The 23,805-nt window shown below is 39.4% G+C and overlaps 1 protein-coding gene across 2 annotated transcripts; it reads right to left on the reverse strand.

The window, feature by feature from the left end:
- Positions 1-1,164: 1,164 nt before the first annotated feature.
- RB195_017656 (uncharacterized protein) lies at positions 1,165-22,365 on the reverse strand (the record flags this gene model as incomplete). Of its 2 annotated transcripts, XM_064184744.1 has the most annotated exons (29): positions 1,165-1,300; positions 2,214-2,331; positions 2,631-2,954; positions 3,179-3,326; positions 3,392-3,487; positions 3,550-3,650; positions 3,730-3,883; positions 4,053-4,197; positions 4,326-4,481; positions 4,851-5,018; positions 5,149-5,243; positions 5,356-5,439; positions 6,470-6,580; positions 6,673-6,780; positions 7,040-7,201; positions 7,274-7,357; positions 7,417-7,605; positions 9,201-9,382; positions 10,212-10,363; positions 10,432-10,609; positions 10,951-11,036; positions 11,118-11,226; positions 11,424-11,518; positions 11,606-11,730; positions 13,478-13,580; positions 14,250-14,369; positions 16,815-16,938; positions 21,966-22,115; positions 22,314-22,365. In XM_064184744.1, 29 exons carry the CDS (start codon positions 22,363-22,365, stop codon positions 1,165-1,167), a joined length of 3,855 nt encoding a protein of 1,284 aa, XP_064040626.1. The 2 variants fall into 2 exon arrangements, with proteins under 2 accessions (XP_064040626.1, XP_064040625.1); XM_064184745.1 differs by lacking the exon at positions 14,250-14,369 and having other exon boundaries at positions 11,418-11,518.
- Between the last annotated feature and the right edge of the window lie 1,440 nt (positions 22,366-23,805).

Consider the following 23,805-nt stretch of genomic DNA (forward strand, 5'->3'; position numbering starts at 1 on the left):
ATCGATCATTGCCACAATTGATAAGATCGCACAAGAACGCACAACCACACACACTAACTGTTACATTTTTAGGATGCCATCGATGGCGCCAGACTACTGAAACCATAGTACATGTCTAGAGCTCGTACTTACAACTGTAACTATCGTCTCCAACTTGTATTTACCTCATAAAGAGTAATCTCAGAACCTCACTATACATTGATGTCGAGTTCTGAAATATCTATTAAGCAGAAAGGCTCATTTCTTGCAACCCAACGTAAGCAAGCTCATAAACCGTTTAATTCACTTTGAAAATATAAAATTTTAATCATTATGAAATGATTCCTCTGCCATGTAATCTTTATTTATTATTTTTTTCGAGAGAGGGAACAGCATCAATTTGTCAAGGCATTAACGAACTGGAAAAAAGTTATATCTATGAGACATTTTGTTCGTGAGTCTTTAAAGCCATCTTTATCAGCGGTTTTGCAATATGTATTATTAGCGAAGCAGTTTTTCATAACAATTTTCACAGGACGTTCCAACGGGAAGAAGGATTAGTAGAGGTGAGGAGAAAACAATAAAACGGAACAGATGAATCATCACTCTTTCTAAAAATGTACCCATAGATTTCAACAAGACTGGATGAGCTCAAATAAAACATATGTCGGCCATCTTAGGTGGCTACAAATAATCTCACTAGAATCCTACTCTGTACTAACTACTAACATCCATGATCGAATTACAACGGAGAAACCACAAATAAAAGACAGAAATTTTCAGCGAGATTGCAGATTAAGTTATTGTTGACTATGAATTACTAAATGAAAAGGAAATGACTTCAATTGGCGATTATGACGATTCTTTGAAGTAACTAGGATGGGGGAAATGAACAATGAACAAAGCTACAAGCACACATCGACTGCGCGACAGGTAGAAATCGATAAAAACAACAAACCATTTTCATTCACGTTCGACGTTTGTTCGAACACGTAGAAAACAAACCGCTTTACAATAATACAACGAAATAAAACGGAGTGACCAAAAGAGTAGCAGTAAATGTAGAAGAAATTTGGAAAAAAATCGAAGGAAATAATAGAACCTAAATAGGAAATATCGTCAAACTTGAAAAGGATGACGAATAGTACCTGGACACAAATAGTTAATGAAACTGTGCTGAACTTCTCATTCGCTCATTTCGCCATTCATCACTGGTTCGGGATTCCCATTGATTTTGTTCATGGAAAGCGCTGTCACTGACGTAGTCAGAGCGTTCGAATCCGTTTCAATCTTCTCAGTAGGATCGCACGAATAATGCTTCCTACATAGCAAAGATTTACAAAAAAAAAAAAGAATCCCTGTGGAGAAAAATAAATAAGAAGGCATCGCTTGACTCATTTAGAGTTAATGGATACGTAGCAGAACTGAAGGAGCCATCTTTTTTTTCGCTTCATAACACACCGCACTCCAGTAACGGTAGTAGCTCATTGCGCACATTTGCGTGGAAGGGTAAACTATATTTTATTAACGCTTAGTGAAATGCAGACTTTTTATTGGTTTTTTTATAGGTTATATAAGCAAAAACTCTTGATGAGCTAGGCATGAATAGAGAAGACATTTTATAAAATTGCTATTGTAGCGAAAACAAAAGTAAAAGTACCGAACAAAAAATAGGATGAAAAATGGTCATTCAGAAAAACAGAAATAGGCAGAATCAGTGAAGATAACTAATTACCAACCAAAAATTTAAATGATAACAGAATTCTTGCTATGTGTGGGACCCTATTTTACGTAGCCTAAACTTGGTGCTCATTCAGTAAGCAAAAATTGTAGTATTTGAGCATTCTAATCCAGTAAGTGTAAATAACACTGAAGATCTTTGTGAAAAAATCGAAAACAAGTGACAGTGACATCAGCATATTGAACGATAATTTTTCCTATTAAGGATTGGAAAATGAAGATGAGAGAATTTTGACTGCAAAAATTGCAGAGAAACCAAAAATTCATTTAATCTTGAAGAGATTAAAACAGATCATGAAAGTGCGAATGGTATTGAGCGCTTGCTGTGAAGGAAGCATCGCGGTAAACAGGAATTTTTGAAAAATAAAGCATATCCAAGATGTGGGAGCAAAAATAGCAGACTATTCTATGGTAGGGCTTTGTGAAAATAAAGCTACACTATCCTCTACTACGAATTTTGTTTTTGTGGAAAATAACGAGTCCGAAGTGCTCACCTGAATATGGATTTAGTAGGTACACCACGCTGCTTATAAAAAAGCAGGTAGGCGTCATCTGATTGTACATTATTCACGGATTGTTTAGAGACAATAGAATCATCGAATAGTCGCCAATCTTTAAAAATCAATATATAAAGAATAAGAAGGTCCAATCTGTCCGATTTCATATATAGTATATACATATATAGAGATGAAGCAAGGTGCAGTTGCATAAGTGGCTGCGTTCGAAACGGTGTACACAGCGGTTGGAATCGTTGTGGGACCACCGCGAACTGCAGCGTAAAATCGTGCTAGCAAGGGTCCTGCCTTGACTCTAACCGCTACTCTTCACCGCACCGCTTCGAGCAGCCGCTTACGCAACTCCACCGTGCTTCATGTCGTTTTGACTTCACTATACATATGACAAACACCTACCAACTACAGTTTCTGTAGAGTCAAAACCTGCGAGACGTCCAATGCTAACGTAGTGGCCGAAGTAGCTGCTTCCCGAGTGGCAGACAACACCAGTAAGGTCATACACCGGAAATAGGAAACACAAATAACAAGAGTCACAAATGAGACACATAAAGACAGGCATGACGTGCAGCATGTATTCCACCGTTCGACTTACGAATTCACTCACAGTATTCTGCCCAGAAGGTGCTGTCTCAGCTAAGAAAGGAGACATGTCGAAGTTAGCGATAGGATAGATAACGCGACGCTCATCCTTACTTCGGCGATGCATTGTTTGGTATGTCGCTAAAATGATTTTAACTTGATGGATCCAAAAATCTTCGTGGACAACAAAGTAGCAATCAACATCAAGGAATCAACTAATTTAATTACAAAAAATTCATCAGAGCTATTTCATATTTCGCGATGTCCTCAAGCAAAGTCGTCCTAGGCGGCCAGTGTCATTCATATGTGATGCAAACAAACACGTTATTCACAAAAGTGTTAAACAAATTATGAGCGGTTGTTACCTGTGTATACAAATCTTTTCAGCTGAACAATCAAGACTGGCGGCAAACGGAACAATTCCAACTTCTTAGTTGCTTCCACATGATCACGACATTTATTACAATACCACGATTCTTCCGGTTTAAGCCGCTCTGTCTCCGAGAACATGCCCTGTAAAAAGTAAAGTTGAGAAGAAGTAAATGGAGAACGAGAAATTTATCTAAAGAAAGAATCACCAGCATGTCATGAAGCGTCGGATCACCAGAGGACGATCCTGAAGTGAACTTCCGCAACTGCTTCGCTAACTGTTCAGATCGCTCGGTATCAATTTGCTGCAAGAGAATAATTTCGACTATAACAAACAACACAAATTTCTACGAAAAAAAAAACACACCAAAGCTCTCCTGTTCTCAACACTCATGAAAGGTCTACCATTGCGAAGATTATACCAATTTATTGAAAGATAAGTCCCAGACTCAAGCTCAAGCGGTTCTCCTGAAAATGGTCCACAAAGAAAATATCGATAGGAACAGTCAGTAATGGTGAATTTCAAACAATGCGAAACATTCCAGACCTGTTTTGTCATCCACTATAGTGTCACCGAGCACATGTGCCTGATCAGCAAGTTTTCGCACGAGAAACATCTTAAACTCTGGTTTTTTGCGCTGCTCTGGCATTACGGTTTGTCTTCGGGGTGTTGAACCAGCGGTTGAAGGGGATGGTGAGTGCTGAAATAGTTGCATAAGGAGGATGCTTCTATGTAACAGTGATCCATAACTTAAAACGACGAAAAAAAGTGTGAAGAAGAAGAAACAAAGAAACTCAGGTTCGTTAAAATACTACAGAAATTAGCAGCACTGTAATGGGTAAGACTACGTAAAATCATTGTTCGTTTACCGATGCACTGGCCCGATGAAGCACCGGAGGTGCTCCAACTTTCTTTTCCTCTTGATTGCTGCCATCGCTACCCTCACGAATGGAGATATCATTCTCTTCGCTAGACGCAGAGAGTTGCGGTGGTTGGAAGATATCAACAGAGAACCTAGAATATCACTTAAAATCCCCCACGTAAGTCCTTCCAGAATATTCGAGTAAAATAAGGAGATGAAAAAACACAACTGACTGGAGACTGTGGACTGGAAACCATGAATTCACTAAAGCAAATCTGACCTGCATCGAGCTTCAAGTACACGAATCAGATGTTGATATGTAAGCTGGCTACGTGGTAGTGAAACCATAAAGGGCTGCCCAACATGGTCAGCTGTTGTTCTCCTGCGACATTCATCTCGATGGCCGCCTGTGTTCCAGTTCGCAAGCTGACACTCTCTGAAAAAGCCATTGCAGCACTTACGCCTATTTGAGGATTTAAATTTAGAACTTTTCAAAGGATTCTGAATTTAAATACATATATCACTAAAGAGTTGTAAATGATGGATTTAATTCAAAATACTTGTTCCTGGATCTTTGTAAGTATCAACATCTGTAGTGAAAATAACAAAATCTCGTAGCCTTTGTAATGTTTGCTTAATCAAACTTTTTAGTAATATATAGAGACGTTTTCGTTTTTTAGCTGTTTGCTCAGGTGCTCGCTCGTGACACAATCACCGCGCTCGACACCAACCTCTTTTTGCTCTATTAAACGACATACTTGTGAGGTCAATTGTTTGGATTATATACTAGAATTGAATAAAGTACTTGTTACAGTAGTACGCATTGTAGCATGCTTCGCAGGCCTTTAGTCTTCCAGTGCTTTTGCCGCATTCGTTACAAGCATAACGGAGGGTGGACGAATAAAGTTGACGTTGTACAACCAGCAATTCGATCACCGGTTCGTTACAGTCGGCTGCATCGTGCACTTGAAAACTAAACAAAGACGAGTGTTTGAAGCAGACATCATCGAAATGCAAACATTTCTTGGAAACACTCTCTCAACAAGAGATGGCATTCTTCCGATAATGAAGAGAAAAAAGAAAGATAACTGCACAATACTCACGCATACAACACGTCACCGCTACAGATGTCACTTGTCTTGTCAGATGGTGAAAAAATCTTCTGTATGCGATGGCTGAATACCTCGACGAGACGAAGCTAAACGAGTATTAAAGTCTCCAGCTTACCTCAGAGAAAAAAAAGACATAAAATAGACTACGCAGAGTAGACATTTATAGACCAAGTGCAGTGCTAGTACGAAAGAGCTTACTGCTTTGGAAGGAACTCGTACGACTTCTGAAAGTGCACCAAGAAGGTCTTGAATCGTACCTTCGGAAGAATATTGGACGGTTATCTGGAAATGGAAACAAGTAAAAACTTCAATATTTAAACATCTCACCATCTAATAGCGAGTCACTGCCTGCGGAAGATAGTTCTAGTAACCAAATATATATTCTTTTATAAGATACTTTTCCATAGCTGAGCAATATATACATCTACGAAATCATTCTCAGGTAAGAACTACATAAAGTCTGTGAACACTTGAAGAAAACGGATACGAAAGAGCTCAGGCTAGCCCGTTTTTTTGAGCTTCGAAATACTATTATAAGTTTGTGACGGCTGTTCTACAAAACAGTAGAAGAAAAAAATAGGCTCTTTCCCAAAAAAAAAAAGAACCTGGACAAATAGAATAACATCATTTTCGAAAGTTTTCCCTTCTCTGTTTTTAATTCTGCACAATCGCGTCTCTCGTGATTACCTTCCTGATTTACCAATTTTGAATTACTGCCGAAAAAAGGTTAAATAAATAAAATTGTTCGGTTGGCTCGTTTTTCTGCCAATCAAGCGCCGCTCGACAGTGCCGCTTCTGGATGACGGAAACGAAACCTGCTGTTTTCCACAACAGAATGATTTCAGACTAACATGTATTTGCCCATTTATGTTATAGTCCAACTTATGCAGAACTTCGCTATAAGGTTCATCTCTTCCCCTTCCTTAAAAATTTCTAATCTCGACTATTCCAGCTCTTGACTCCAACTACAATTCCTAGAAAACTCCAGTCTTGATGAATTTTGAGAAAAAAAAACCGCAAAAAAGTCATTTACTAGTTGAGCGTGCAAAAAAAAGCCCCACATTTTCAGTTCACAGAAAAAGAAGCGTCGTTACCATAGCGATGCTCTCCTGTAAAAACATTCCAAAGACAAAAACAAAGTGAAAAAAGCTGAAAAACATTATGCACCTGGCACTGAGTGTGTGTGATGTAAGTGATTCATTTAAAAAAAAAAAAAACATATGCTTCTCAGCCTTCTAAGAATTCGTTTTTAAACGATTGATGAAAATGAAGACCGGAGTAATCTTATGTACATGATTAGTTAGTTACTCACCTCCAACGGTTTTAGCAGTGGATCAATAGGCCAGAAATACAGCGTAGTGGATTTCTTCACTTTCGGGAATGGCACGGGAAGATAAACAAACGGATCGAACGTTATGGATACCTGGAAGCAGCAGTGCCTTGTGGCAAAATGGGCGGTAAACACGAACATTAAGTACTTTTAAGAGAAAAAAATCGATTAGTGAATGCACATACTCGATCACATTTTGGACATTGAAGGCGTGATTTCAGCTGACCATGGAACAAATCCACGAATATTGAGTCATTCCTGAGTGTATGGTTGAACCATGCTTCATTTGAGACCTTGAATTTGAAGAAGCATCAAAATGTGAGGGACGAGCACTACTCTCAAGGCTTAATGAACAAAAAACCAAAGTACGAACACCTCAAAATACGGTGTCTATTTTTCCTTCAAGGATCAATTCGTCGAACGTGGTTAGGAAAACTAACACGAGATGCAAAGAGAATACTTCTCTGGACAAACAACAATATTGAAAAGTTTGAGGTGTACAAAGGCAGAAGGAGCTTCAGTTTCAATTCTCACATCAAAAATCGTACTTACATCAACATCTGATCTGCCATCCCCCTCAACTGTTGTAGTTAGCGGTTTTGATTTTACTCTATTCAGGTCCTCATGAAGTCCGTCCAACAAGAACGACAGGAATTCATGAGCGTCATGTTGAGCAAAATTGGCGAACTGTGATGCTTTCTCAGCAACTAGCTCCTAGATAGAAGTTTACAGCTTTACAAGTACTGTTTGAGTAAACGATAAGACAATTATCGAATACCACAACACCTTTATTTTAGCTGGTTCGATGGCTCGATTTTGACAATTCCACATAAGCCGCATAAAGTCGGCGAACGCATCCGCAAGCCGACCCTGAGATGGATAGCTTTAACCGATGAAGTCGCGAGCGAGTACTATTAAGATTGACGAACTCTAAACCCGAGTGGATTGTTTGGATTCACGTCCAGTTTGTAATGTCGATCCAGGAAGTAAGTTTTAAGCTCGATGTTGTTAACAAGCATTTGTAATGTTGCATTCATGAAGCATGTGTTACCGATGTTACGCAAACCGGTGAAACCAGACTGCACTGAAGCTACTCCACGATCCTCGAAAGGTTGGACCTAAATCAAAATAATCTAATCACAGAACAGACATTTTTCTTGAAAGTGACACCAAATTCCTCAGAAAAACAGCGATCAAAGGCAATTTAAAAAAATAGTGGTGTAGATATCCGAAAAGTGCGGACATTTTACGATCTCAAAACATTTCTGTTTTGCGACAGTTGTAAACTGCTGGCACCTTCCGTGAAGCAAAGGAAAGCGCTCCGGAGAGGAAATTGCAGCTATGACAGACTGGGCTAATATCGCACAAAATATAACTGTTTGACCATCAAAAATCTTTGAACACAAAACTTATCCTATAAACACGATAGGAATAAAAATCTGATGCAAATGAAGTGTATATTTTCAGCAAAATTCTAGCGTTACTCAAAGGTCACAATATTGGTTCAGTAAACTACACTGTAATGAGCTCATCACAACACAGCCGCATATGTACATTTTTCTTCTGTGATAACACATATATAATCATCTTCAGGGACTAGATGAAAATTCAGTGATACTCAAAATCAATACATGAAATGAGTCAACACTGTACACCATACATGCAGAAATTAAACTGAAAACCTGCGCGCTCAAAACTCTGCTAGCATTTTTGCTAGAAATGAACACTATGAATACAGCTGGATATTTTTCTTCTATGCATGGCTTGACAGTGTCACTCCAAAGAGCAAAGCCTAACTAACTAACTAAGCCTAACTGGAAAAATGATATCTTACTGCTTAAAGGTATCACCCCATGAATCTGTTGTGGTACGGGTTTCAGGTGAGTTATGCCTATATGGGGTCGTAGATTGTGGATAAGGAGATGATTCCGTCCATTTCTTCCTAATTGCCTTAAAAAACGGCCCAGAAGATGAAGTGTACAACGCTGGCGTGCTCCATTCAAACTCGTTGTAGAAAATAGCGCCCGAAACGCCCGAAGCCGCACTCCGGGCCGTTTTTGACGGCAATTGGGAAGAAGTGGACGGAATCACCCTCTTCTCCACAATCCACGACTCCGTATAGGTACAACCCACCTAAAATCCGTACCGCTCCAGATTCTTGGGGGTGATGATTTTGCGAGAAGGTAAAGAAAATAAATGAGGTATGGAGCAAACTGTTCTGGATGCTTCCAATAACCTGATATACTTTTGCTATAGGTGTCAGATGTTTTAGATCCTCTTAGAAAACATCTTTCCTAATCAATCGATGTAGAAAAGTTTTTTCTTTCTAAAAAAAAAGTTGACACCACGACTTAAAACATTTCCGGAGTGAAGTTTTTCTTCAGCTACAACAGAAACGACAGAGTTTTTCAGTCGAAGGAAGATTTGAGTTGGATAGTCGACCAGTAATGCTCGAACAATCATCGCACCGATCGTCAATGAATGTATATCGATTTCGGTTAGTAGTAGCGGACAAGACATGAACACCACCAAAACAGCTCAGGACGTGAGTGATGAAACTGAGAAGGATATCTACATGTAAGTCCAATTTAACTCAAAGCCTGCGACTGTGTCAAAATTTGGATCTTTTTTTTGTCGATTTTATGTACTGCTTCATGTTCCGTGTACAGTGTATGTATAGATGTACTGAGAAAGACATCCGAGAATTGATTACCGTAGCAGTTGGCTTGTATGATGATGTGTATCGAGACGGATCAGCTGGAACAGGTGGCACCGCTCCTGCGCTGTTTCCCGCATAGTCTGATCGTGATAGTGCTCCGAGCTCAGTTCGTGAAGTTACAGCCTTTGAAAACTGAGCGTAGCCTGGCGAAGATACAGGTCCGGTACTTGAGCGACCTGAAGGATAAGCATATCACTGCAAGCGTGTTATGGAATACACTCTTATCAAAGCAAAAAGAATGAGCAGAAAAAAACAAGACATTCAAATGGAAATTTTTATTCAGAAGTTACAGTAAAGAACCATCTTTTGTTAACAGTAATTCATAGAAAAGGTACTTCCATTCATTTCCATTTAGCACACTTTCCGGCATCTATCACTCAGAAGATACCTCTCGCAAAATGTTTTCAGAAAGCGAAACAGCTGTGCACATGTGGATGCATCCAATATTTAATAACTACGTAATCGAAAAAAAAACTGAAAATGTAGTGAAAAATCTTCTTAAATGAAGCAACCGATTTTTTTTTGCATCTTTTTTCTTAGCATAAAGCGAACGACGTGGCGTCTATGACAAAAGGACAAAGAAAAAATATCTAAAGTGCAATGTTTGTTCTTTCTATCTTGATTTTCGAAAGCATCAAATTTCTTTGAACTGAAAAGTATGAAAATACTTTCCATGTTCAACAGCATGACAAAACATCAAACTTTTTTTCCTAGCAAATCAATGTAACAATGTCAATGTAAATAGATTGCGTTGATTCTGATGGAGGATGTTGAGCAGGTTCTGGGCCCTATATCATAAGAGTAAGGCAGCGCACCGTTCCTTAAAAGGCAAGAGCTAAAGCGTTTCAGAAAGCAGCAGACAGTAGCAAATTTCTCCACTTTAAGAGAAAAGCGGGTACATGTACGTAGGCAATGTTGATTTCTTCTTTGAGAAATCTCCCGGAATAAAAGTCATCTTGTGAATACAGTCACGATAAAGCATATTTCTGAGCTGTTTATCCGCACCAGTGAATCTCTTCCTGAAGTCGGCGATAGGTTGTTCTTCCATCTCACTGCGAATACGTTCACGTTCTTCCCATTCTTTGTACTCACGCGCCTTCTCGTCACGTTCAGCTCGCTCACGAGCTTGCTGATTCAACTGAGCAACGTTAACACTACTGAAAAGAAAACCGATCTTAAAACCGCGGCAGTAGCATGTAAGAGCAACAATGAGACAAAAAATTACCGATAACTAGCGATAGCTGATGAAGAACGGCTACGCACAGTTGTAGGCGGTGAGGTATTTGTAGCGGCGGCTTGAGGAGCTGTCCCACCAACTGCTGCTGCTTGAGGACCAGATGCTGCAGCTGACAAAGTATAGCTGGAAGGACTGTGACCCATCGAAGGGGCATAAGACCGCGCACCTAAAGCGGAACGTTGACACCCAGATCGAAATATCGCATGCCTGTGTAGAAGAGGGGGGCCAATACACAAGTCAGGTAGAGAAAAGCAAACATAGAAACTCAGAATTCTAGAAAAAAATAAACAGAAAATAAGGAACCTTCTTTTGCGCACTTCAGCTTGCTGCAATGCGAAAATGATTCTTATTTTCTAGGCTTGATTACTAAGAGTTGTTCTTCAATAGTTCATAAATCGACCACATACAAGTTTCTACACCTGGACAGCGATCATGATTCCATATTCCAAATAGGTTCAAAAGACAGGAAATCGAAAATGAACAGAATGAACGTAGGAAAGAACCAACCAGTTGCTGCCGCAGCATAACTTTGCGCTCCTGGCCCTGTCGCAAACGTAGAAGGTGAGAAGGCAGGACTACGGGCTGCTGCTGGCCTTAACAAGCGAAGAAAAAGAATAAAACGAGAGAGTGGATAGCAAAGTTAAAAAAAACTGAATAGAACAGAGAAGACATACGTAGTATACAAGGACCTCTGATACCCAGGAGACACCGAGGAAGAACGAGTCAGTGCGCTGCCGGTTGAAGCGATGGTGCCAGACCGTGTTAAGGTCATACTACCAGAAGCTGAATATTACTATGATATACCATAAAGATGGAAAGAATTTCAAATATCCAGCATCAAATGTTACGTCAGTTGAAAAAAGTTCAATGAAAATATTACTATGAAATGGCTTACATAATGACTAAGAAGGAAAAAGAAATTTTAAAAATCAAAACACAGGGTGAGTGGTTAAAGTGGTGTGTTAAACACTTGCCATAACTGGGCTCAGGTGTTGTGGCTGCACCGGAAGTGGGAGGAGCAGGAGGTCTTGTCGATGGTGTATAAGACGAAGCGGAATAACGATACGAACTTAAGCTAAAGATAGTGCTTATATGAAACTCACAAGAAGTATACACCTTGCGCTTGACTATAAACAAAATACAATACTATAGAATCACTTACCTTGGACCATAGTTACGAGGAGTGGTGTAGCTGCCTGAGCGAATTGCTGTGGCTGAGCTGCTCAGCCTGCCCCATTGACCACCTTCTTGTTTACGCATAACAAATTCGCGTCCTTCCGAGCAGATCTGAAAATTAGTTGATTGACATAACCTCAAATATTTTAGCAGCCCGCATCTGACGTACACACTACTTCTTTTTGCATTTGCAAAAAATTCGAAACTATGGAAAATGACAAAAATTCGATTATGTTGATCAGTCCGACGGTTACAACTTAACACAATTCAATAGGTTAAAGACGAAAGCTCGTTTTCAAAGTACTCCCCTTCCATGTGTTACAGTATGCTATCAGAATCCTTCCCTGCGTCATCAGGTCATGCTAATGATGTATGGTGGATCCACTGCTCTAGTAGGAAACTTCTACGGGCCAAACAGAATTAAATAACATTATTAGGGAATGTAAGTAGCTCCAGTGAGGTTAGTGTGTCAGTTCTTTTCCTGTTCCTTGAGTTTCTTCTTTTTCGTCCGTAAAAACGAACTCCGCGTGAGGCACTACCACCGTACAAAGGTAAGCTACTGACACAACAAAGATGCATGGGGAAGATATCTGGACAGGTGATATCTACAGTAGTCACGATTTACAATTCCCTTTGCATCAGTTTCAGGTTAATTTCCACAACTTTCACAAGTGTATGAGTGCAGCACAAATCCAAAGCCTCTGCAACGGATAAGCAGTTTCTGATTTTAACAAACAATAAACTGACTACAATACCTATGTGATAGGCAACCTTTACTTCGCATAATCTGGTAGTGTCAAAAAAGAATCAAGTGTGGAAAATGGAATTGACGCTCGGTATCCGGCACAGTGGCAGTCTCCTAAGGGATGAACACTGGGTGGTTCTTGAGGCAGTGGTAGGTGCCTTTTTGTATAGTCCAATAGATGAGCAGCTCCTGTTTTTTTTTTTTTTTTTTGAAAACTTCGCTTTCCAGCAGACTTTCAATCATGGTGAGAATTTGAATGGGCTAAGAAGTAGAGAAATTTTATTTCCCATTTATAACAAAAAATTTCTGCAAAAACTCAAACATGTCCGAGTTGTTTGCCATTGCATGAAGTTGGGCAGAACCGGAACTCGAAAACAACAGGTGGCACTTCGAATTTGCAAACACTGTTCTATGAAAACTTGCTGAGAAATAAATAACTATACCAGCTTGCTTAAATTGGACTATCGACAAGTTGCAATCTCTAAGTCAAGATTCAAGGAAAGTCGAACTTTCGCGCTTCTAACTATACAAACCTTTAGTTTTGTTGCTGTAATGGAGACTTAATGTTCTACTGTTGAGTCTCTTCATTAGGTTATACATTTATAATGTTACATATACATAACATTATAATACGACAATCACCCATATTGTAATATAACATTATAATATGGGTGGTTAAGTTTATACATTCCTAAATTTATGCTCAGCTTTATTCAATAGACAACTTATTTTGAAGCTCTTCGCAGTTGAGTGACAAAATAACAAACAATTTGTGAAAACTTGAAAAAACAAAAACATAAAAAAACTAAGAAAGAGAGTGAAAAAAGATCAAACAAGCCCACTTAATCAGTAACGAACAATAAGTTGTTGAATGTAGTTTTGCTTCACTGATTATCCGTGACTCATTCGATGTAAAAAAGAAGCTGATTTATATGGAGGGAATATTTATAGCGTTTAGACAGCTTCGATTTAGAGAAAAGCTGCATCCAAAAATGGGTAGAAGGCTCATGCACATGTAAATAACGTCATCATAAATTATGTGCTATGAATGCGGCAAACAAAGCAGAACATCAGGATGTGAACAAACAAACTACAACACATCGAATTACCAACCTGTAACGAATCCGTTTCTATTAAACCTGCAAGTTGAACACGCCATGCAAATGTAGTGCCTTGAACCTCACCGTATCTCTTCAGAAGTCTGTCATCAGGATCGCTAAACGAAAACACATTTGCATGTGCATCGCAGAGTTAGCAGCACGTCAACCAAAGCCAAAGGATGTTAAGAAAAACAAAAGAATTTCAAGGTAAAAGAACGAGCATTCGAAAATCCTCTTCTTTTGTATATTATTGTATTAAAAATCACACCAGAACTTTTTTTTTTTCTTACAATCTCAATATCAATGTTAGTGAAAGAGTACAAACAGCAATTTAAAAGAGCAGTAAAACAACATTTTGTCTGAGTCAATCGACAATAAACTGTGGTGAAACGGGAGAGCATTCTTAAGACCCTGGCAAGAACGGCAAACTACCTTCACGTGAACATACGTACTTATTTCCGCTATCACAGAACGAAATAGAAAGTGACATTACATTTCTGCATTCTCTAATTTAAGAATTTAGACTTCGCACTTCTAATTAATCTCAGACTCCATCCACTACTCATCAATCCTACAGCAATTGTGTACCTGAATTATTTAGATTCACCTATGAGCCAGCAGATAACAACTTTAAATCTTCAAGGGATGAACCTCCACTAACATTATAAAGTTTCATCAAAGTAGAGAAAATGCTATTTCAGAACAAAGATGATAACAGACCGATAGAAATCAGCTAAGGAAATCATATATGCGATAGTTGGAGCCGGTGCCCTGACCACCTTCACCTTTGGAGAAGAAACCCCTTCACATCTGGACGGTTGGTGAAGGGATCCTCATCACTTGAGCTCCACCCCATGAGCCAGACCCCTTTCACTTGAGCAGAGTCCGTCTCCTCCCTATCGCACCTATGAACGAGATGAGTAAGATTGAGTACAATCATGTCACTACTACACTGGAAGAACAAAATTGAAAGAGAAAAGCATGTGCAAGACTCTTGCCAGTTAAAAAAAATTCAAGAACGAATCGAATAAAAGGTATTGAGGGCTGAGTCAGATGGAATTATGAATGTTTTTAAAAGGCTAGTATGTATGAAGGTCCACAATGTCGTAAGAAATCGGTGAGTCAACCAACAGAGGGGGCGTATTCCGAAAAACACTCATTTTCAGAAGCCGGCAAGTTTATATAGTGGCACTAAAAGAATTCAGCAACGCGATTCTTAGCGCCGAGGTGTAAAGAGAGGGTCAACGGATCTAGTCGATCTGGCAGATAGCTCTGAAAGTTATTTCTAGCGCTGAACACAAGCGCTTCGTCCGGATCAATCGCCGCTGAGCAGCAGTTTAGCACATTATTACAACATATCGAAGTGAGGGGGGGGGGGCACCTAAGGTGGTTGCAGTGGGCGAAATTCAATTACACCTGAAATAATTTATAGTAATAACCCTAGATATTCGTAATCACTGCAGACATTAGAACGACCACTTTCCATTATGAGTACAGTACTCTTGTAACGTGTACTTCTTGAAAGTGAATAACCTCCTGGAAAAACCTTGAAAGTACCTCTTGAATGTGAATATGTGCCATAGTAGTACTTCCAAACCTAAATTTCCTTTACTGGAATTACAGCACATCTTGCGGTAGCAGGGAAAAAGACGTACTTCCGCGCAATATGTCAAAAACTGTTCTGACAAGAGGTAGAAAAGGTAGTGTTTAGACGAATGTTTAAGTACAAACTGTCTGTAACTAAGCATCGATGTCTGAGGAAAAAAGAGGACATCGGAGAAAAGTCCGTGTTTAATAGCACTTACTTCTCGGAGATAAGTGCTGATACGAACTCTCCAGACTCCTCAGCATAGACCATAGAGAAATCCAAAATAAATTAAGTGCTGATGTCATCAATTTCAACCGGAGAGAAAAGTGAAAACGATGTGAAGTAAAAGTATGATCAACTCGACATGACCAAACATCACACATTAAAATTTCATGAGAGGATTCCTGCCGAAAGAGCGATCAGATCGTTACCAAAGAACAAATAAAACGCCTATCAATACTTTTGCCGAGAATCCCACCGTATCAAATTCATAATCCCAATTTCATTGTAGCTATCTTAGCTCTTTGTGTTACCTTTTCTCGTTCTATTGCAACAGCAGGGTTTTTGTTTGTGGAATCTATTCGTATAAGCAGTACAACTCCTATTACATAATTTGGGAATAACTGTTTGGAACCCTAAAAATTAAGGAATTTTTAAAATGTTGGAGTTGTTCTATCAAGAATAGGAAGGTGCTTGTGCTGAATTCAGGATCTGTGTATAGAAGTATAGCAAAGATCAATACCGCGCGCACAGGCAAGCAGACCAGCACTAAGAGAAAACACACTTTGTATCACCAGCTTGTCTCCACCATAAAACACAAGCAAAGGTACGAACTAGCAGAAGAGGCAGAGATTAACAGAGGCAGGAGCGCGTGGGAAGCAATCCTATGTTTAAAAAAGGAGATCTTGGAAGAAACCAAGAAAGACAGAGAAAGAACAAGGAAGAACAAAAAATAGACCAAATGCTCTTATATAAAAATGGAGTCGTTTTAGGCTGAATCGAGTTAACAATAGAAAATGGTAAAAGAATAGTTGACGGCAAAGCGAGGATTTTTACAAATGTTAGACGACTGCTAACGTAACAGCACTGATTGCAATCATGAAGTAAATTTAAAGCAGTCATGTGGTGAGTAAGCGGCAAGCAGATCGCCCCTGAACCATGAAAACATTCCTCCTACGCATAAGGGCAGGAAGAAGAAATGTGGCTAGGGGAATGAGGATCACAAAACAATAAGCAAACAATGAGTGCGTGTGAACAGTCGCCAACTTGCTCGTGCATCTCGTCACATCTGCTGTTCGCTCATATTTCTTTCGAACTTATGTTGAGTTCAGGAGGAAACTAGAAGGCGAGTGTATGTAGGAGCGAATTCAATGCCAACAGCCAAAACAACGCTGATGTCTTTGTGTGTATGAGAAAGAGAAAGTGGGAGTGGCTATAAGTAACTTACGCGGGCACTGCAGCCTAGTTACTGGACAACAAAACAAGAAATACTAATTATAAACAACAAGACAAGAAGAGAAGAAACTCAGTCATTTTGATGCTAAAGCAGCAAAATAATAACGTAAATTAGTTGAAGAAGAAAACACCTCAAAGCCGTCTGAGCTTGTTAGATAAAGCGGCGTACTATGGCAACGAGCGCACCTTTGCACAATGCCGCTCGCTACAGAAAATGGGGAAATCGGAAGCACAAAAAGGAGAAAAGGAACAGAAGCAGTAACCAAATTCCGCAGTATACAAACCAGATGATGACGAAAGGAGCTACCTGCTGGAGAATCGGATTTCGATAGCGTTTGGCTCAAGGATTATCTCGTGGATGTGGATGTTACGATGAGTAACACGTAGAACACCAGTGCTCTCGGTTTCGTAAAAGCCAAACTTCAGCGAGTCTAAAGAAAACAAGAAAGTCAACGATGATTCATCATCTTGGAATCAAACCAGTCGAAACCACATAAAAGGTGATATCTTTTAAATGCACGTATTCCACCTTAACACCAAAGAATGCTTCCGAATACTATCAATAATTCTAGATGTGATGAATACACTTTTAAATATGCGACAGAAATAGCAGAATTCATTCCTTTTCTCGCTCAATTTTTAATTCAATTTTTAAACTGTTTTAACATCTATTTACTAACACATCACATTATTAAATAGGAGTAAAAACAGTTGAAAATGGATCACACTTGCGAGGAATTCTTAAAGAATTTTGACTTTTAGTTCCTTATAACGCCTAACTTGAAGTTTCAACTATCTGGACTAGTTTTATTCCTTACGTTCATAGCGAGTTTTCACAGTAATTAAGGTCAGCGCGCAAAACAATTGAGAGTATAAAACATTTGAACTCCTCCTCCATGCACATAATCGATGCATCTGATACCAACACCAGTCTATTCTTGAGCCAGTCATTACCTTTGGGATGTATGCGAAGGGTATCTGTGTTGTGGATGCAATAGGACAGAAGGTGTGGAAATCTAAGGAGGTATAATTAGAATGAGTGATCCTACTTTTGACAAAATACAATAGCAAAAAGGAGCTGCAGTTAAACAAGTGAAAATATTGGTGAACGATCCCACTTGACGAATTATCATATTTTCGCTGATTCATCAAGAGGTGTCGCGGTCCTAGCGACATGCACCTTCGTTGCAAGCACGGCTAAGTCAAGAATAATCTATTTGGTGTATCTCTGTAAACAACACTTTCTCCTTCCATCGTTCTGTTCGTGAACTTTCTATTTTGAACTACCTATGTTCCGCAACAAGAGCAAGGCAAAAATAAATTAATTAAAATAACCTAGAAAGAAAAGTTCGGAGAAAACAAAAATGAAAATAATCCTTGGGTATTACAAATATTTTAAAGTCGGAACGCGTCTGATAAAAAAAATGCAGTTTCTTAAGAGAAACTAGAAATGAACGAAAGCTGGTTTCTGGGGAGTATTTTTGAGGCAAAGAGTCTTGGAAATTTTCCTCAAAAAAAAAAAAAATGTCATGCAATACGATTGCAGATTTTGATTCGAAACAATTCCTGTGAAGTGACGCAGAGACGAAATTGTTGGAGCAGATTTTTCGAGAGAGATGATTATTCTATGACCAAAGAAAAAAACTGGGTAAGAAACAAAAACCAATGATTTCTACGCTAATGATAGCGTAGAAATCATCGGTTTTAATGCTAATGATAGCGTAGAACGAAAGGGCAAAAAAGATGCTCTTAAATTCCTGGAACAGAAGGCACTGGTCTTATATCTAGAGTCATTTTCTAGATATTCATATCAGCTAACTCAGCCTTGCTATAAAGAATGTTAGAGATTTCTGGTTCGAATCATTTTAATTACCCAACGTTTCCCTGTGGATAAACCGAGCCAACACTGAGACACTAAGATGCATAGATGCGATAGTCGGAGCCGGTGCTCTGACTCCCTTCATTTTTGGACGGTTGGGGAAGGGACCCCCCCCCCCCTTCACTTGAGCTGCACCCAAGAGCTAAACCCCCTTCACCTTAGAAGGGTACGGTTCCTCATGAGGGTCCGGCACCTATGCTAAGATGTGCTAGAGGTAACATGAACAACATTCAATTTTCGTTCTTCTCTAGTACGTTAAATGAGATAAAATGTTAATGGGAAACTAAATTGACATGACATTGATACAGGAATAAAACCACATTGCATTCCAAGTTTAAGGAAGAGAAAAGTAAGCGATTGAGAAGCTAAGTACAAAATTCAATTATACCAGGAGATCAGCACGTAACCCATGCAATCCGCTTTATAAATCGAGTACCCATGAAGCGTAAACTTCGAAAGAAGAACAGATTGATATGAAATGTGTTATCCTTCATCATCAGTCATCGTTATTGGTGCTTAATGGATGCCAGTGTAGACCACTTCAAAATGAGCACTGTATTATTCGTTATAAAAGTGCATAACAAGAAACACAATATAGTGAAACAGGAAAAAAAAATTCGTAATATAACCACAATAAATAATGTTTTGTGCCCTTTAGACACAAGTAATGCATAATTTTTTGTGACATTCGTAAATTTCGCAGCGCTTACCGCGACGTACTTTTTCAGCAGTCGCACACAGCGCCCATGTGCCATGACTTTGTGAAGCACGAACTCAGAACACATCTGCGAGAAAATCAGCAGAGGCAGAAATCCAATGAAATAGCTCGTTCACACACGATGGCGTGCAAAACGAAATTATGAATTCCATTAGAATCAGTTTTCTGGGATAGGTTCCTGTTCTGGTGTAAATATATCAATCTATAGATTTTATTTTCTTATTCTGACGTGACCGATTCTAAAGACAGACTAGGACCGGATTTCGAGCTGTTAAAAAAAAAACTTTCCAGTAGCTAGTCTCGAGATTTCACCATGAAGAAGCTGAATATGAACCAAAGCTATCCTGAGGGAAAAAGTAAACAGAGAGTAAGGGACTTGCAGATTTTGCTAGTGGAGAATGAAGACCTTCAGTATGACCCGAAGGTGTACATGGACCGGATACGTCTTGGCATATATAAAAAAGGAGGGAATTTCTACCTATGTGATGAAGCGTAAGACATACAATGGATTAAAGAGCACAATGACTCAGAGAAATCTAGCAGTTTCCGTAAAACACAACTAATTGGCTTCGGGGCGGTTCCGCTAGCGAGCAAAAGAGACTGGCACAGCTCAAGGGCGGGAGAGCAATGAACACGAGCTTTCGAGCGGTTAGAGACGCAGTGAAACGCGCCGAGGAGGAGGCTTGCATGTTGACCGAGACAATACACCAAGTAGATGATCCGGTCCTATCTCCACATCACTGGAACTATGAGGGTGGAATTGAGAGAGTGGTGTAACAGATAGAAAAACTGCTGTTCCAGATTAAACCAAATAGAAAACGGAGATAATACTGAAGAGAACAATTCGCACAAGAACTCCCAAGCAAGATGCTTCAAAATACATCGAGTTTTTTTTAGCAGGGATCTTGATGTGACATATGAGATAACTCATGACGGAATTAATTTAAGAAAAAAAGAGAGTGATTTTGACATAAAGAAGCTTAGCATATGCAGTGTTCCCTTCCGCAAGAAAGTAGTTAGAAAATAAACTGAGGGTGTACTAATTGGGTCAATCGGAGGAATCTGGAAATAGCTACATTTTCCATCGATTTAAATGGAAAAAGTGTGCTGAGATGAATGAATAGGAAGTCAAAAATGTTCAGAGATCCAGTATGGCCTTGCTACCATTTCGAAGATTTTGCTATAAGCACAGCGTTTGCGGAACACTGGTCACATCGAGATTCCTATAATCTGAAAATGGCAACTCCATCCCGAGGGGAAACCATAATCAGCTTCTCTAGTCCTGGTAAGGTCAAAATCCCCTTATAGTCACTCTGCTTGATCGCAAAAATCAATAGCATGAAAATATATATATATATATATATATTCATGCTATATGAGAAATCAAGAGAGAGGTCATCCCGATAGCGTAGCTTGAGCAAAGTATAATAACTTTCATTATACTTTGAAATATAAGTTAGAATTTAGAATTTTGCGAGGTCAGAAGTTGAGCTCCACTCCTGTTCTATTCATTTGACTAACTTCTCACGAAAACAATGGGTGGTACCTCAGAAGTTCCGTTTATGAAATCTACAAACATTTTTAAAACGAAGGAATCTTTCATCCATTATGAGACGTTTTAGTTGCTACATGCGTCCAGAAATATGTAAGTAAATCAATGTTAGAAGTTTGAGCAATGCTTACTACTGTATTTTTTCTATCTAACATCTTGTCGCACTTTTTACTTTATTTAACACGAATTTTTGTTGAGCATCCTAACGACAGAACTTGTTCTACGCTCAGTAAAATGTGGAATAGTGTTGCTTTTTTCCTTTTTTTTTAATTTTTTTTATTATTGCTCAATTCTTGGAATGATTGATTTCGAATTGATATGGAATCTGAGCTTGAGTACCAGGTTTGAATAGCACTGTTGCAAGAGCCAAAGTCCTTCGATTTTCGAATAAAAAAAAACGAAGTTTTTCACAGACGCAAAGAGCCACACATCCTACACACGTTAACACTAAATGATTGATGTAAACATAGTACCGATATCCCCTCATCACCACAGGTTAACGTCCTACCGTCCTACTGTTTGCCGAAACACGAGAGTTGATATCGCTGTTTCGCCTTAATTGGCAGCAATTTTCGGTATTCCCTCGCAAGAACTATGCGTCGATCGTGCACATTGAGGCACATTCGAACTTAAAAACTAACACCAGCAGGTTACAAAAGAAGAAGACGTGAGATATAAATTTCAATAGTCAGAAAGTTCTAATACAACTTCTCCGGGATTAAATACGTTTCGAAAGAACCGTGGTTGTTGTAAAAGTAAGAACTAGTGCGCATAAAATTGCATGACTTCTCTGTACTTCTGCAGCGTTACCTACTGCATTGTCAATGAAAAATACCACGATGAAAGCGGGAAACGCCCGTCGAATAATGTGTGACAATCTATTCGGGGAAAAATGCGAGAAAAATTGCAGTGGCATCGTATTCGACCACGAAAAAAAAACTGTTTCACATCACCTCACAAAACAGGATTTTCTGCACAATCAGGCACATTCTGTGATGTCCAGTGCATCTTAACTCGAGATTAGTTTTTCGCAGAGATACCAAACAGTTCACTACGAAATAAATAACCAAGGACTTTCTTTTCTACGCAAACAGTTGAAAAGTCATCATATAATGTGACCGGTTTCTATTTCAGATTCAGAAACTCTTTCAAACAACCAAACAGCGCCAAACAAAGGGATACAAAATGTGTTGATGTTTGAACCACATTTGAATTAGTTTGAATCTATTTATACGGGATGACACAAAGTTAATTTGGGAAAAAAGGTAGGAAATCCCGTCCGCACGAAGCAAAACGGTTCGAAACATACCAACTGATACCAGTACTATTGGTTCATCAATGTCGCTACTACAAGAGGCCATTTCAAGGTCGTCATCGCTTTGAACGTCTCTGATCCCTTCGTCTTCCGAGCAGTTGTTCGAGTTCGGTGGAACATGACCGATGTCATCAAAAATATCACCTAAAGACTAATGAGTATATATTTTGCAAGAGTGCTATCCGTCGAATCTTCAGCACTAATCCAAACATCTAGAAACACAAGCATTCTACGAGAAGTTTCGCTTCAGATCATTAACTGCACGGACGACATGAGCACTTTTTTTTTCTTCGCAGAGGCTTACGACCAACAATATAACAAGGAACAAACTATTGTCCATACCTATAGTCACCGAATCGTCCAACTCATATTCAGAATCAGAATCCGAATACATCGTCAGGCGAGAAGACGTAGAACAGCAGCACCAAAGCAAGAATTCAACGACTGCAATGAAATCAGCGCGATGCCGTGTTTGCGGCCGGGAAGCTCGTCCGCGACACGACAGTCAGCGAGAGGAGAACTCGTACGAACTGCCTAGGTGTTCTGTTGCGAACATTTCGGTGTTCAGATGAAACGCATGGAATCTCCTACATGAAGCGCGATATCTCCGTGGTATTCATGTGCAAAAAAAATCAAACATACAAGTGCAGGGCATGCCTCCCTTATTTTTATTGCCATTACGTAATTCTGTGAAGAACAGCGCCTTTACCCGATGGTGCATGGATTTGTAGAGAACTTCTTCTGCAGGATTCTGTCGTACAACGCCGCTACTTACTTCTGTCCTGTGTGGGGTGAGGTGTGAAGGTAACAAACGGAGATTGGGAAAGCTTTGCCTGTTTCCGGCACACATTTGTCAAACCTAAATTCTGGAAGTGTACTTAAAGGCATCACCCCACGAATCTGAGGGGGTGCAGGTTTCAGGTGGAGTATTCCTATACGGCATAGTAGATTAAGGTGAGGAGAGTGATTCCGTCCATTTCTTCATGATTGCCTAGAAAACGGCCCGGAAGATGGGGCGCCGCACAAGGCTGGCGCGCTCCAATCGGACTCTTTGTAGGAAATAGTGCGCCAGAACGCCTGAAGCCGTCGTTTTTTACGGCAATTAAGAAGAAATGGACGGAATCACCCCCCCCCCCTCTCCATAATCTACGATCCCGTATACGAATACTCCACCTGAAATCCGTACTACCGCAGATTCGTAGAATGATGCCTTTAAGAGCAGCAGCTCATTTGCTTTTGAATGGTATTTTCAAAATTTGGTTTTGCCCATTCCCAAGGATTCTGCCGATTTGCGACGGGTCAATCCATCGGATAAGGATTTTGGAGCAGAAGTTAGTAGCGGTGTTGTATGGAGTGAAAGCTCATTTCAACTCCAAACACTTATTTTCTGTGGTTAAATTCTTACTCGTATTATTGCTCCATCTATCTAATTGTTTGCAATGTTGAGCAGAGTATCTCCAGTTTATAATTATTTATTTACTTATTCATGCAATTGAGATGTTCTACGATTTTTGATGCAATAAATAAATGTTCATGCAACAAAATGAGGCGATAAAAACGCCATTCTTCCTGACATAAATATTTGATGCATTTTTTAGGCAAAGTGTGAAATGTCAGCAGCTCTTAATGTTTCTTCTAAGAGAATTGAGAGAAGTTTTTTCTACATGCAAATTGCCCATTAACAAATAGTCTGTTGTGGAATGTGGATGAACATTAATTTCTGAAGTTGACAAATTCTTAGTGTCCAGAAACTTTTTGTATCCATGATCACATAGAAATCCCTTATTTTTTCACACAAGCGAAGACTACCCAGATTAAAAGATCGTTTGTGCGA

The sequence above is a fragment of the Necator americanus genome, chromosome II, assembly GCF_031761385.1.
Source record: "Necator americanus strain Aroian chromosome II, whole genome shotgun sequence".
Classification (NCBI taxonomy): domain Eukaryota; kingdom Metazoa; phylum Nematoda; class Chromadorea; order Rhabditida; family Ancylostomatidae; genus Necator; species Necator americanus.